Genomic DNA, 14,197 nt, shown 5'->3' with positions numbered 1-14,197 from the left:
CCCCTCCGTGTTCGTTGCTGTCCGTTTTGAGCCCGAGCACACTCGCACGCGCCCGTGGCATCGTCATATCCTTGTTTTTAAAAGTTTATATAAAATATTCTAAGATGAATGTGAGCATCAAAAGCGGTGTTATGTATCTCGTTCTCAGGACACGGTCGCCTAGGCGAGGAATAATGATATTGTGCTCTGCCCTGTTTAGGCCCTGTTCCAGATTCGGCCCGTTAGCATTTTTTTTAGGATTTAGGATTTAATTCTTTTTCAGGTTAAGTCTAGATTTTAGAACGTCCGTATCTTTTTATTCGTGTGTCAGTTCGCGACGTATCATATATGAAACTTGCGTAGTTTTTCAAGTAGAACATTATTTTGTAATTTGCATGCATAATTTGAGTGGTTTGACCCGTCTTTTGCCTAGAATTGTGTGCTGTCCTAATAGGTTAACTAACCCATCGTCATTTTCGTGCGCGTCCGGATTGCTCAAATTCGATAGATAAAATGTACATGTTGTTGGGGACCCTTTGCCATGTATTTTAGAGTAGTTGGTTGCATTTTTTTTGCATGTAGGTGGCATCATTAGTTTACTATGTTGCATTTAGGCCTATTCCCGCATTTAATTGTGGCCCTAGTTTTATTTTTCAATCCCACATATTATATATGTTTTCGGGGTAGAAAAATCCATAAAAATTTAATTGTGCATTTAGTTTTGCCTTTTGAGTAAGTTAGCGTGCATGATATTTTGCCGTGTTGTCCTCTTATTTATTTTGTGGGATTTATTCCGTGCGTGATATGCATGAGTTGTGAACTAGGGATATTCCTTGGATATGTATGCTAGCCCTTGATAATTTTGGTTGCAATAGAAATCCATGTTTAGGTGTTGATTGCTTGTTGTCAACATGCTAGAAAATAGTGCTGATTTGAAGATGATGAAATATTTCTAAGTCTGAGATATGTAATATTGTGTTGCTGTCTTTCCATGCGTTTTGCTAGTGATCTACAACTGCTTTGGGGTTGTTGCAATGGAGTTAGTTGCATTCCTTAAGATTCTATAGCATGTTGTAAATTTTCATGCCATTCTATGCCCCGTAGCATATGGTTCTATTGTTGTCTATATGCCTTCAGATCGAAAACTGTACTATCAAAGTGTGATTTTCACTAAGTCTGAAACTGTGTGCGAGATGTCATTTTGTGAGTTCTTTTCCTAGTGATCCATGCTTCCATGCTTGTTGTATTTAGTAGGATGTTGTTGTGCATCTTGACCACTTGCCTCATGTCTTGTTTGAGCATTTTATAATTATGTAGCTTGTTGTTGTAGGGTGTAGAAAATCCATGTTGTTGTTTTTGGCAGATTGTAGTCATTTCTTGTTTAGCTTGTATTTGTTAAACCGTTGCTCCGTTTGGAACGTGTCATACATGAAACTTGCTTAGAATCTCGTGTAGTTTCGTATTATGTTGCCGCCTTCTTGGTTTTGGATGCTTGTGGCTGTCATTTGCATACATATTGAATTCATGGCATCATATCTTGCGGTGATCGTATCTTTTGAACCGTAGCTCCGTTTGCATTGATCTCTATGTGTAAATTGATTGGGACGACGCGTAGAATCACGTCAACCACTTTATTTTGCTTAAAAAATATATTAAAACGTGTTTGTTCATATCTGGACTGAAATATAAATTAACGTACGGGGTCAGTTCGGAGATGCTATAAACCGTTTCCGACCTCATTTAAAATGCCTAGATAGGTACTTTAATTACGCTTCACCTCTTGTCATGTTTAACCAAAATTAATATTGTCATATACCTAAACACGAGCGAACTAAATAATTCGTATGTGGAGTTTCGTAAATATGCAACTCGTTGCATATTAAGCTTCACTTAATGTGTAGTGTTTGATTGTGTGAATTGCCATGTCATACGTGCATAATTTATACCATTCATGCATCATATGTGTTGTGCATCGTGTGGTGAATATCGTGTGTTGATTCTTGTTTCCGGTTTGATTCGTCTCGATATAGTTCCGACCGCTTCGGAGTGCGAGGATCCGTTCGACCACATCGGTTCGTGTGCGTGACGGAGTCGTTCTTCTTCTCAGCGGGATCTCAGGAAAGATGAACATTTCCCTATATACCATTACTATCATCGGGATCTCAGGCAAGATGACCATTGCGTCACAGAGTCCTTCTTTTTCTCAGCTAGTTGTTTCGTTTCTGTCGCTATGTCTCGTTGCCTACCACCTGTTAAATATCAGCCTCTCAACATTGATATGACAACCTTCAACCTGTTCACAACCTAGCAAACCACCGATTGACTATATTACTGTTTGCTTATCCATTGAATAGCGTTGTTGGTTGTAGGTGCGCTTGCTTCCATGTGATAACATGGGTTCCTTGTTATATCACCTTATTAAATGTTATTTAATTTAATGCACATATATACTTGGTAAAAGGTGGAAGGCTCGACCTTTCTAGCCTCGTGTTTTGTTACACCTTTGTCGCCCTTAGTTTCGGCTACCGGTGTTATGTTTCATAATTGAGCGCTCCTAACACGATTGGGGTTGTTATGGGGACCCCCTTGATGATCCGACTTAGATTAAAACTAGTCTGGCAAGGCCCAACTTTGATACTACATTTGCCTAATAACCTAATAAAGGCATAGGGACCTGTCGGCACCCACGGATAATTAATCAACCCCCCGGGCCAGTGCTCCGCATGAGTGTTGGTCCAACCTGTCAACAGCCGGTGGCTACCAGGGGCAACTCTGTGTTTGGCCTACCGGAAGTTTGGACAATCCGTCGTGTCCTGAGAACGAGATACACGGCTTCTATCGGGATCGTCGACACGTCGGGTGGCCTTGCTAGATTAGTTTTACCTTTGACGAATGTCTTGTGCATCGGGATTCCAGTGATGCTTTGGGTAATCTCAAAGTTGAGATTTTCCACTAAGGAATCCGAGGAGATCACGAGTTTCGTGATCGAGGTTTTCTATGCGGCTTGTGGTAATTTGTGATGGACTAGTTGGAGCACCCCTGAAGGGTTAAATCTTTCGGAAAGTCGTGCCTATGGTTATGTGGCAACATGGAAACTTTGTTTAACATCCGGTTCTAGATAACTTGAAGTTAACTTAAATAAAACTTGCCAACTGTGTGCGTAACCCTGACTGTCTCTTTCGTGAGCTCCTTCTCCGATCGAGGACACGTGAGGTTATGTCTGACGTAAGTAGGTGTTCAGGATCATTCATTTGATCATTAGTAGTTCACGTCCGCTATGCGTAGATCATCCCCCTCTTTATTCTGGTACTCGTAAGTTAGCCACCAAATACTAATCCATACCTCATCCATTAAGCTTTGCTAGTCTTGATACCTTTGAAAATGAGATTGCTGAGTCCGTGTGGCTCATAGATTACTACAACATCAGTTGCAGGTACATGTAAAGTGATATTAAGACGTGAGCGCGATGATTGTTCATTTGGAGTTTCTTCTTCTTCTTTATCGTCGATCTAGGATGGGTTCCAGAACGGCAGCGTGGGATAGCAAGGATGGACGTCGTTCTTTTACCGTTTGTTTTCGTCCGTAGTCGGACCCTACTTTTCTTCATGATGATTATGTATTGTACTAATGTGACTTTGATGTAGTTTGTGGCGAGTGTAAACCAATTCCATATACTCATCTTTTCAGTACATGTACTTGTAACGATATTCATTCTTACGAAACGACGAGATGCGCTTCTATCCCTGTCGAGGTCCTCGTGCCAAAAATAAGGTAGGGTCGCATCTTTGATGTTACAAGGAGTGTGCAAGTTTTTTTTCCCATTGCAACACACAGATACATTTCCTAGTAGTTAATAATTTCGCTATGCCCCGGCCAGTCAAAATTTGGACGGTCCGACTACGACCCGCGCCTACGGCTAAGAGCATTTGGGGTTTTGTAATCTAGGTTTGTCATTGTTTGTGGTCCTGCTCGATTTTGAGACAAACAATCCTTAAAAAACATCATGACATGATGTGTAATTCTGATTTACGAGTTATTCGGTTTGCGTGTCGACAAGGTGACGCCCGAACAAACCCCGCATTGACGAACCGTATAGCAGTATCTTCTACGAATATGTTTTTTTACGAATCCGTTTTAAAAGGTCTGCCTCTATCCGCATCCATACCAGTCCGTAAAATCCGTTTTTTACAAACTGTAAACAACTTTTACGAATTGACATTATAAGGTGTATGCTAGAGATGACCTAACCTCGCGAACTTGCATCCCTTTTCTCGGCTGCTGCGTGTGGTACCTGGATCCCTATTCTAAGCTGCTGCATGCGTACAGAAGCGCAGGCAGGCGTTCAGGCGCAAACTAGCCGCACTCCTATGCCCTCGATGCACGATCTAGGTAGGCTTAGCTACAGGGGCTCGCGTGCAGATCCTACATATACGAACACACGCTCATCCCTACGCACTGTGGGACTATCGGAATTATTCGGAGGTCACGAGAACCGTGTGATTGAGCATGCAGGTTGTACGTATGGTATTGGTCTTCATACTGGATGATAATAACATTTATAGAGTACTCTCTTCGTCTCAAAATTCTTATCTTAAATTTATCTAGATATAAATGTATCTTGTCATGTTTTAATATTTCAATACATCTATTTTTAGACAAATTAAGACAAGAATTTTAAGATTGAGGAAGTATATTTCATTCGTAAGGAGATCTATGCTATTTTGCAGATATCGGTGATGATTTTATGGGACCGTATGATGTTTTTAGGCCAACTCCAGCGCGTAACCCCATCTGGTCCGGGTGCGTCCGTTTGAGGTAAAATGGACGAATAGCATGGCCCCAAACAAACAAATGTTCGTTTTTCGTTCGTTTTCGACTCATCCTCAGCTCAAACTTGCGTGGCGTTTAGGGGGAAACGGACAGCGCGGACGGGCGGGACGCATGCCCTTGTTCTCCCGTGGCCCGCCTGTCGAGGATTTTGTCGATTCATTCCCCCCAAGCCTCCACCGACCCCTCCTTGCCCAACCTTGCCGTCGGCGCTGCCGCTATTATCCGGCCGCCTCCTTGCTGCTCGCCCCCTGGCCATCCATACTAAACCACGTCTCACCATGGCCGTCACCACGCCCGCGCTTTGGTAGGAGTTTTGGCCGTCATTCGGAGGAGTTTTGGTCGTCGCCGTCGGATCCGGTCACAGAGGGGATACGACCGCCGACGACGCCCATCGGCAATGGCAGCTTCCGTCGGGGGTGCTACAGAGCGACCTGTAGCCGACCGCCATCCGCCCCCGATGCCACGAGGTAATTCGCGGCCTCTTCGCCATCAAGACCACAAGGTGATTGACACTTTGCCCATAAAGGTATGGACACTGGAGATGAATTTTTCTTCAACCTTTTCATGTTGTTCATCGAATGATTCGTTCTCGAATGATGAAGAACTTGTGGTGGCCGCACTGGTCGTTCATGACCACATTCAAAGGCAACGGAGATAAGAGAAAGAGATTTGCCCAAATGCAAGAGAGTGCTAGAAAGGATGTGGAGCGTGCTTTTGGTGTGCTTCAATCCCGATAGGGTATCGTTTGAAACCCTGCATTCACATGGGATGAAGGGAAGCTTTGGAAGGTAATGACTGCTTGTGCATTCATGCACAACATGATCGTCGAGGACGAGTGTGATGACTCCATTTTTGATCAAGGATTTGATTTTCAAGGTCACAATGTTGAGCCCCTGCACCAAGAACCTGCCACGTTTGAGCAGTTTACCCAATTTCATCGTGAAATCCGTGATTGGCACACTCAATTGCAGCTTCAAAATGACTTAATTGAGCATATGTGGGATCACATTGGACACCAATAAGTGTATTGGTTAATTATCTTTATTCAAGACAATTTCGATTTGGTTGTAAAACTATTTTATTCAAGACAATTTCGATTGGATTGTAAAACTATTTTTATTCGAGACAATTGATATTTGGATGTACAAACTTGTTTAAAAATTGATAAATATAAATATACGGGCATATTGACCGTGACGGACAAGATGCGGTCGAAAGATGCGTCCGTGTATTGGGCGCACGGCCACCGATCACAGGACATGTCCGGACACGACCCCACCGTTCACCCCAAACGGACAGAATCCGGACAAAACAGACGTCCGGATGAGGTCGCACGCTGGAGTTGGCTTTACACGACGGTTTTCTACGGTATTAGCTAGAGATGCTCTAAAAACCCCAAAGCATATGAACCCTTCAATCCAAACATAAAGGGCGATTTGATGAGGCGTGTTAACCATGCGGATTATTATTGTTGAAGTCCGAAATTGAAGTCTCTTGGCTCTTATTTCACGCTTTCTTACAAGCAAACTGAAAAATGAATTTTCATTTTTGAAGTTTAGATAAACCATGGGCTCGGAAAGTTGCATTATGATTGTGTCTATTTTTATACAGCATGGTTGTTTTTTTCATGGTAAAATGTGTCTCATTCATATCATAAATATTAAAGTACAAGTCACGTAAATATTGACATAATAAAACTGAAAAATTACATAATATCTTTGAGCTTGACACCAACGTCCGTCCGTCACCTGCCTCCGACCCACCGCAGCAACCATCAAAAGGAAAAAAATGATGAATCGCCTTTTCACCTGAGCTCGAAGCCGCTCCATCGTTGATATGCAGCTTTGCGAACCTTCAAGGTGGCTCCTCAAAGATGAAGCCATTGCCGTTCAACGAATCAGACGGAAGCAACACCCCGGACACGTCATCGGTCTTCAGATCTGGCGCCCCGTCACGACTAAAATGCCGAAAAAGGAAACCATATCTGTCATCCATCAACTACAAAACCATCACACATTATGTCTTCTAGATGTAGACCACAATCTGCATCCGCTTTCGGACTACTTTCCAAGCTCCACGCCAACGTTAGAGCAGACGTCGTCACAACGACGAAGCCCGAGGACACAAGTCCACCACAAAAATGCTGCTGCCGCCACGACATCCCCGCTTGATCAAATTGATTCCCAAATTCATCACTGACCAAAGAGACGATCACCTCATCAGAGAAGAATCAAGAGTTTCTATATTTGGTATCGTCGTCGTCGTCGCCGTCACCGAAGCCAAGACTTCGAACGATCTAAAAACCTAAGCTACCAGGGCCCTAGAAACTACAACTAAAACGATCCGTACGCGTGGGATTCGGCGACCCCACTCACGAGCGACAACCAAGAGGTCGCCGACGAAGGGGAGCCGAAAAAGTTGGATCTCTTAACGGCGGCGGCGGCTAGATTTCCAAGAACCTAGTGAGCCGTGGCTAGAGGCACCGATGACCTCTTATGCCGTCGAATTGGTTTATCCAAAAGAAAAAAAAATAGTTTTGCTAAAGCACATCTAGATGTGTTTTAAATATTGTACATCTATGTCTTCTAACATTAATTTTAGTAGATGTGTAATAGATAGGACACATTTAGATGTGCTCAGCCATACCCAAATATTATACAACATGGTTGTGCCGTGAATATTTTGCGTACACTCACCCCTATGAACGCACATACGATACACCAACGTTAAGTCTGGGACTTGAACTCTGATGGACAAGGGATACCAAAGTCCTCCTAACCATCCAACCACGGATTGGTTTGCAGTTGTGTCGTGAATATTTAACACACTATTTTCTGTAAATTCGAAAATTCACTACCCGGTACGCACGGGAGGGACCGTGAACTCGGCCTTCGAAACAAAAACACGACGCGACGTGTCTTGCGTTTATCTTGGCCGTGGTTTCTTTTTTTGCAAAGCCAATGTTGCATTTCCGGATGACTCTCATGCCGTCCCGTCGTCTGTACCAGTACACGCCTCCTCTTTTCTCTCTCTGTCTCTGCGATGGCACGACGCCGTGCCGTGCAGTGCCAGCAGTCCGACCAAATCATCGCCTAATCACACCGCAAACCACGTAAGCCCGCGCCCCGGCCGCCCAGTGGTGCGAGTATAAATTATCCTGGCCACGGAGCCATGGACGGAGGGCTAGAAGCTAGGCAGCGAGACATCTCTCCTCCGCGTGCACGTCTGCATCTTCGTCGGTTCCTTTGATCAAGCCGCGCGCGTATGGCGTTGGAGGCCGTGGTGTTCTCGAAAGGGTTCTTTGGGTGCTGCGCCATGGCTGCGGAAGCAGGAGGAGGTGGTGGTGGTGGAGTTTGGGGCGGGAATGGCCACGGGCACAGTGGTGGCATGGAGTTGGACGGAAGCAATTCCGACTGCGCCGCCGCCGCTGCGAGCATCTCCGTGATGATCCCGTGCACCGAAGTCCCGGAAGGAAGTTCCTCCTTGCCCGCTCTGCCGCCGCCGGGCCACGGTGGTGACCGTGGAGACGCGGACGGTGCCGATGGCGCAGCGGCAGCGGCAGGTGCGGCAGGGAGGAGGAAGCGGCGAAGGGCGAGGAGCGTGAAGAACATTGAGGAGGCGGAGAGCCAGCGGATGACCCACATCGCCGTCGAGCGCAACCGCCGCAGGCAAATGAACGAGTACCTTGCCGTGCTCCGGTCCCTCATGCCGGCCTCCTATGTGCACAGGGTACGTACTCCTTTAACTGACTGTAGTGCTTGTTTGTACGGCGAATTCTTGAAACTTGAATGTAATCTTACTACATTTTTTCAAACTTAATCGATTGATAATAGGGCGACCAGGCATCCATAATTGGCGGCGCGATCAACTACGTCAAGGAGCTGGAGCAGCTAGTTCAGTCCCTGGAGGCGCACCGGCACGCGCACCACAGCGACGACCGTCCCGCCAGCGGCGACGTCTCCCCCTCCGTGGCGCCCTTCGCGGACTTCTTCACCTTCCCGCAGTACACGATGAGCGTCCGCCACGCCCCGGCCACACCAGCAGCAGACGCCTCTGCGGACGACGGCGGCGGCAATGCCGAAGACGACGCGACGCCGGGCTCGAAGCAGTCGGCCGTGGCGGACATCGAGGTGACCATCGTGGAGAGCCACGCGAGCCTGAGGGTGCTCTCGCGGCGGCGGCCGAGGCAGCTGCTGAGGATCATGGCAGGCCTGCAGGGCCACCGGCTCGCCGTGCTGCACCTCAACGCCACCAGCGCCGGCCACATGGCCCTCTACTGCCTCAGCCTCAAGGTACGTAGTACGTACTCCCCATGCTATAGCTAGCTGTAGCTGTTTCTTTTTCGAGACCGTTCTCTCGCTTGGCAGCAGGTCACGCCGAAACAACTAACTGGCCTCGTTTTCCGTGCCCCTTGTCCGGGACGACCCCTCCAAAACATCACACCTCCGCGTGTTTCACCGCAAAGATGCAGCTGCATTATTAGTTTTGACGCTGGATGAGGCTCTGCATGGATTGACTGGCACAGCGTATGCTGCCGTAGTGTCATGGAGTGACCGCAGGATCGAACATCCATTTCTTTGTGACGCTAGATGAATCCATATATGAACCCCTCTGTGTCTGGTTGATGATGCCATGATGGCCGCAGGTGGAAGACGACTGCCGGCTCTCGTCGGTGGAGGAAATCGCGGCGGCGGTCCACCGTATCGTCGAGACGATCCAGCGTGAGGAGGAGGGGGAGGGGGAGGAGCGGCAGCGGCAGAGCTGTACGTAGGTAGCTAGGCATTCGCGTGCAACAGTTCACGAGCTATTTACTAAACAAGATCTGAGAAGTATTGTAGGCACTGCAGCTTTGATAGCTCTCTGTGTAATGTACCTTTATGTACTCTGCCTATGTACCTATGCATGTACTACGCATCTCTCCGCGTGTTATCTGGTTGTGCGTGCACGGCATGGGCAGGAGTGGGGTTCCATCCATGTCCCGCGCGCCCGAATGCCGGAACCTCTTGGACATGTTGTACGGTTGACACCACATGGGCACGACTCACATGCATGTACAATTAAGGCATACTTGGTTCAGTACCAATAATCCAAGGAAAAAACATGTGAGTCATGTTTTTCAAAATCTAAGTTTGCTCATAAATGTAATCAACGAAATCGACTGGCGATAGCAGAAATAATATCACTGAATTTGTATTTTCGATACGAATGGTATAATCTTTGTGTCCGTCGTAGTCGGTTTGGTTGGTTAAATATATGATCAAACTTAAATCTCGAAAAACGTGAATGCATTACATTATAGAATGGAGGAAGTATAATTTTAATGTTATTCTACTTTTTACTAATTGTTTTGCGGTTATTTGTCTTTTCATTCAACCTGGAGCTTTCATAACAGCTGGACACACAACGAAGCAAACTATGACCCGGTGAACTCGATCAAGCTTATCAGGGAAGCGATGGCCCTGCTCGACGTTTCGCGACAGCAGGTGGCGGGTCTTCCTGGCCGACCACCAGAAATTGATCATATTAAGATAGCACTGATGCAACGGTGTTGGATGCTGAAGGTAAAAGTGGAGCCGGGGATATAGCCAGCTCACAATCTTCATTGATGGGTGTGTGATGCAAACCACACCTAGGGGTCACCGATCCCATGATCACTGAAGCTCTCACCCTGAGAGATGGAGTAATCTTTGCAAATATTCGGGGTTTTGCTCAAATGGTGATGGAGACTGATAGTCTAGAGATTATTAATCTGAGAAACACTCACCTCAATAGTCGCTCTGATGAGGTACAAGTTTTCTTAGAAATTTAAGAGCTAGCTGATAGTTTTACTTTCTTTGTAATTCAACATATTAGCAGGCCAGCAGACGGTCTCGCACATTTGTGTATAAAGCGTCATATACTATGTGTGTAATCGAGAGTTGGCCCTATGAAACCTCAAGTTTTCTGGTTAGCAGTCTTTTGGCTGATTGCCGATCAAGTTCTTTTAATTAAATAAAGGTTGAAGTTATCCGGAAAAAAAGAAGTTGTCTTTTCATTGTACGAGCTACCTTTTACTTTATGCTTATCAGAACTAATATGTCTTTTGGGGTAAAAAAACATATTTTGTAAAAACCAAATCTTGCCAAAGTTGGAGTGTTTTAGAAGAGCGGTAAAAAATTTGGTGGCCAACCAATTGGTATCCAATTTTTAGATTTCCAAATACAAATATTGGCATCAAATGAGCTACAATTGGTTAAATAAAAATGATTTTTTTATGGTTTTGTCCTAGTTTTTTTTTAAAGTAAGCCAAAGATGTATCATATTTTTATAGAAGGAAGAAAGATAGTTTGCAAGAAACCAGACCTCGATGCGAACAAAGGCCAGCACACCATAACAAGCAAGAAAACAAAAGCCTACTCTCTCACTAAATGATGTAACCCTCCGAAACCTACTAGTTTACGAGTAGCAATCTCCTCCATGATCTAGATGACGAGTTGTTAGGGCGTGAGTTGTTCTTCCCTCCTGTCGAACACTCGAGCATTTCTTTGCTTCCATTAGACCAAACCGTTGACACTACCAAGGAATCAAAGCCTTTCATGTCCCACTGTTGAAATCACGTCGAGTGTTTATCCACCACTACACCAATGTGTGGGACGAAGTAGGCCTAGCAATGATATGATTGTAATGTTAAAAGACTCGGTGTCATACTTCACAGGAGTAGCAGCATTGCATGAGTATGTGCTTTGGATTGCCCTCCTCTTGCAAACACATGTAACATGAGAGGAGGTGTCTTGCAGGCTGTGACGGGCATGATGATCTTGTTGGGGAACGTTGCATGGGAAACAAAAAAATTACTACGCACACGAAGACCTATCATGGTGATGTCCATCTGCGAGTGGAGATTAGATCTACGTACCCTTGTAGATCGCACAACGGAAAGCGTTAAGAAACACGGTTGATGTAGTGGAACGTCTTCTTGTCCCTCGAACCGTCCCACGAACCGTCCCGCGATCCGTCCCACGAACCGTCCCGCGATCCGTCCCACGAACCGTTCCGATCTAGCGCCGAACGGACGGCACCTCCGCGTTCATCACATGTACAACCCGACGATGATATCGGCCTTCTTGATCCAGCAAGCAAGACAGAGAAGTAGATGAGTTCTCCGGCAGCGTGACGACGCTCCGGTGGTGGTGATGATCTACTCCTGCAGGGCTCTGTCCAAGCTCCACAGAAATCCGATCTAGAGGTAAAACTATGTGGTATAGGCTAGAGTTGCACGTGACAAAGTTGTGTCTCAAAAAGCCCTAAACCACCACTATATATAGGAGGGAGGGGGAGGAGCTACCCTTGAGGGACAAGGCCCTCAAGGTGCGCCGGCAGCTAGGAGGAGGAGGACTCCTCCTCCAATTTGGATTGGGAAGGAGGAGTCCTCCTCTTCCTTCCCACCTCCCTCTTTCCTTTTTTTTCTTTTGGTATTTTCTTTATGTGGCACCATAGCCCTCTTGGGCTGACTCCACCAGCCCACTAAGGACTTGTGGCGCCACCCTAGGGCCTTGGGCTCACTCTCGGGTGGTTGGGCCCCTCCCGATGAACACCCGAAACCCATTCGTCACTCCCGGTACACTGCCGGAATTGCCCGAAACTTTCCGGGGACCAAATGAAACCATCCTATATATCAATCTTTGTTTTCGGACCATTCTGGAAACCCTCGCGACGTCCGTGATCTCATCCGGGACTCCTAACAACATTAGGTAACCACACATATAACTCAACTATACTAAAGTATCATCGAACCTTAAGTGTGCAGACCCTGCGGGTTCGAGAACTATGCAGACATGACCCGAGACACTCCTCGGTCAATATCCAATAGAGAGACCTGGATGCCCATATTGGATCCTACATATTCTCCGAAGATCTTATCGGTTGAACCTCAGTTAATCTCGTATGTCATTCCCTTTGTCCTTCGGTATGTTACTTGCCTAAGATTTGATCGTCGGTATCCGCATACCTATTTCAATCTCGTTACCGGCAAGTCTCTTTACTCGTTCCGTAATACAAGATCCCGTGACTTACACTTAGTCACATTGCTAGCAAGGCTTGTGTGTGATGTTGTATTACCGAGTGGGCCCCGAGATACCTCTCCGTCACGCGGAGTGACAAATCCAGTCTTGATCCATACCAACTCAATGGACACCTTCGGAGATACCTGTAGAACACCTTTATAGTCACCCAGGTACATTGCAACGTTTGATGGACACAAGGTATTCCTTCGGTGCCAGTGAGTTATATGATCTCATGGTCAAAGGAACAAATACTTGACACGCAGAAAACAATAGCAATAAAACGACACGATCAATATGCTACGTTCATAGTTTGGGTCTAGTCCATCACATGATTCTCCTAATGATGTGATCTAGTTATCAAGTGACAACACTTACATATAGTCAGAAAACCTTGACTATCATTGATCAACTGGCTAGCCAACTAGAGGCTTGCTAGGGACATTGTTTTGTCTATGTATCCACACAGCTATTTATGTTTTCATTCAATACAATTATAGCATGGATAATAAACGATTATCTTTAAATAGGAAATATAATAATAACTATTTATCATTGCCTCTAGGGCATATTTCCAACAGATCTGAGGTCCAAATACAATATTACATTGCTAGCCAAACAAAGATCTTGCACTTCAATGGAGCCCAACACCGCGAGATGCAAGGTGTGGGAATGAATCTAGTCAATTTTTGACACAACCTCTCGTATGTTGAACGGCCAGAGTAGGACACGACAACATCACAAGTCCAACTGAAAACATCAAGGGCCTCGTCATCCCTAGGAACCTCGGAGATGGCATGTCTTAGCAGGTAAAATTGAATATGTGTTGTAAACTTTAAATCGCTATGGATATCATGTTTCCAGCAGGTCACCGTGAGAGCCTACTTAACTGCGTGTTTGTTCCAGGTTCTTGCGGGCACCATCACTGAGATCAACGGGGCGATGTCCGCGACAGTCATGCCGTTGATCCACCGATCGTGCCAGAACAACACCGAGTCTCCTTCTCGAACTATGATATGAACCAGTTTATTGAAAATTGCCCTCGCATCCTTGTCAACCATCAAGCTCAGCTCCTGCCATGGCTTGTCAGGATTGGTTCTCCGCAACCGCTCCCACCCGACTCAAAGAGCCAATCCGTGGATTAAAAATTCTTGATCATTTTACTATTTATTGCAAGCAAAAATAAAGAAAAAGAGAAAAAAGTGCATGCATTGTGAAAGAAAAAAATTGATGTAATACATTAATGATATTACTCTTTATTGAAGGAGAAGTATAAGACATGGAAAAGGTGCACTGCATTTATCATTTGTTAAAAAACGATGCAGTTCTTTAACCAACCTTTGGTGGTT

General features: G+C 45.7%; 1 protein-coding gene across 1 annotated transcript; it reads left to right on the top strand.

Annotated features, from left to right (window-relative positions):
• Positions 1-7,847: 7,847 nt before the first annotated feature.
• LOC123403641 (transcription factor bHLH94-like) lies at positions 7,848-9,725 on the top strand. The gene is made up of 3 exons (XM_045097562.1): positions 7,848-8,538; positions 8,643-9,101; positions 9,455-9,725. The coding sequence occupies exons 1-3, from the start codon at positions 8,074-8,076 to the stop codon at positions 9,578-9,580; spliced, it is 1,050 nt and encodes a 349-aa protein (XP_044953497.1). The 5' UTR covers positions 7,848-8,073; the 3' UTR covers positions 9,581-9,725.
• Positions 9,726-14,197: the final 4,472 nt, after the last annotated feature.

This window comes from Hordeum vulgare, chromosome 6H, assembly GCF_904849725.1.
Source record: "Hordeum vulgare subsp. vulgare chromosome 6H, MorexV3_pseudomolecules_assembly, whole genome shotgun sequence".
NCBI classification, from domain to species: domain Eukaryota; kingdom Viridiplantae; phylum Streptophyta; class Magnoliopsida; order Poales; family Poaceae; genus Hordeum; species Hordeum vulgare.
The sequence above is the reverse complement of the archived record's forward strand: the minus strand, read 5'-3'. Positions and strand labels throughout refer to the sequence as shown.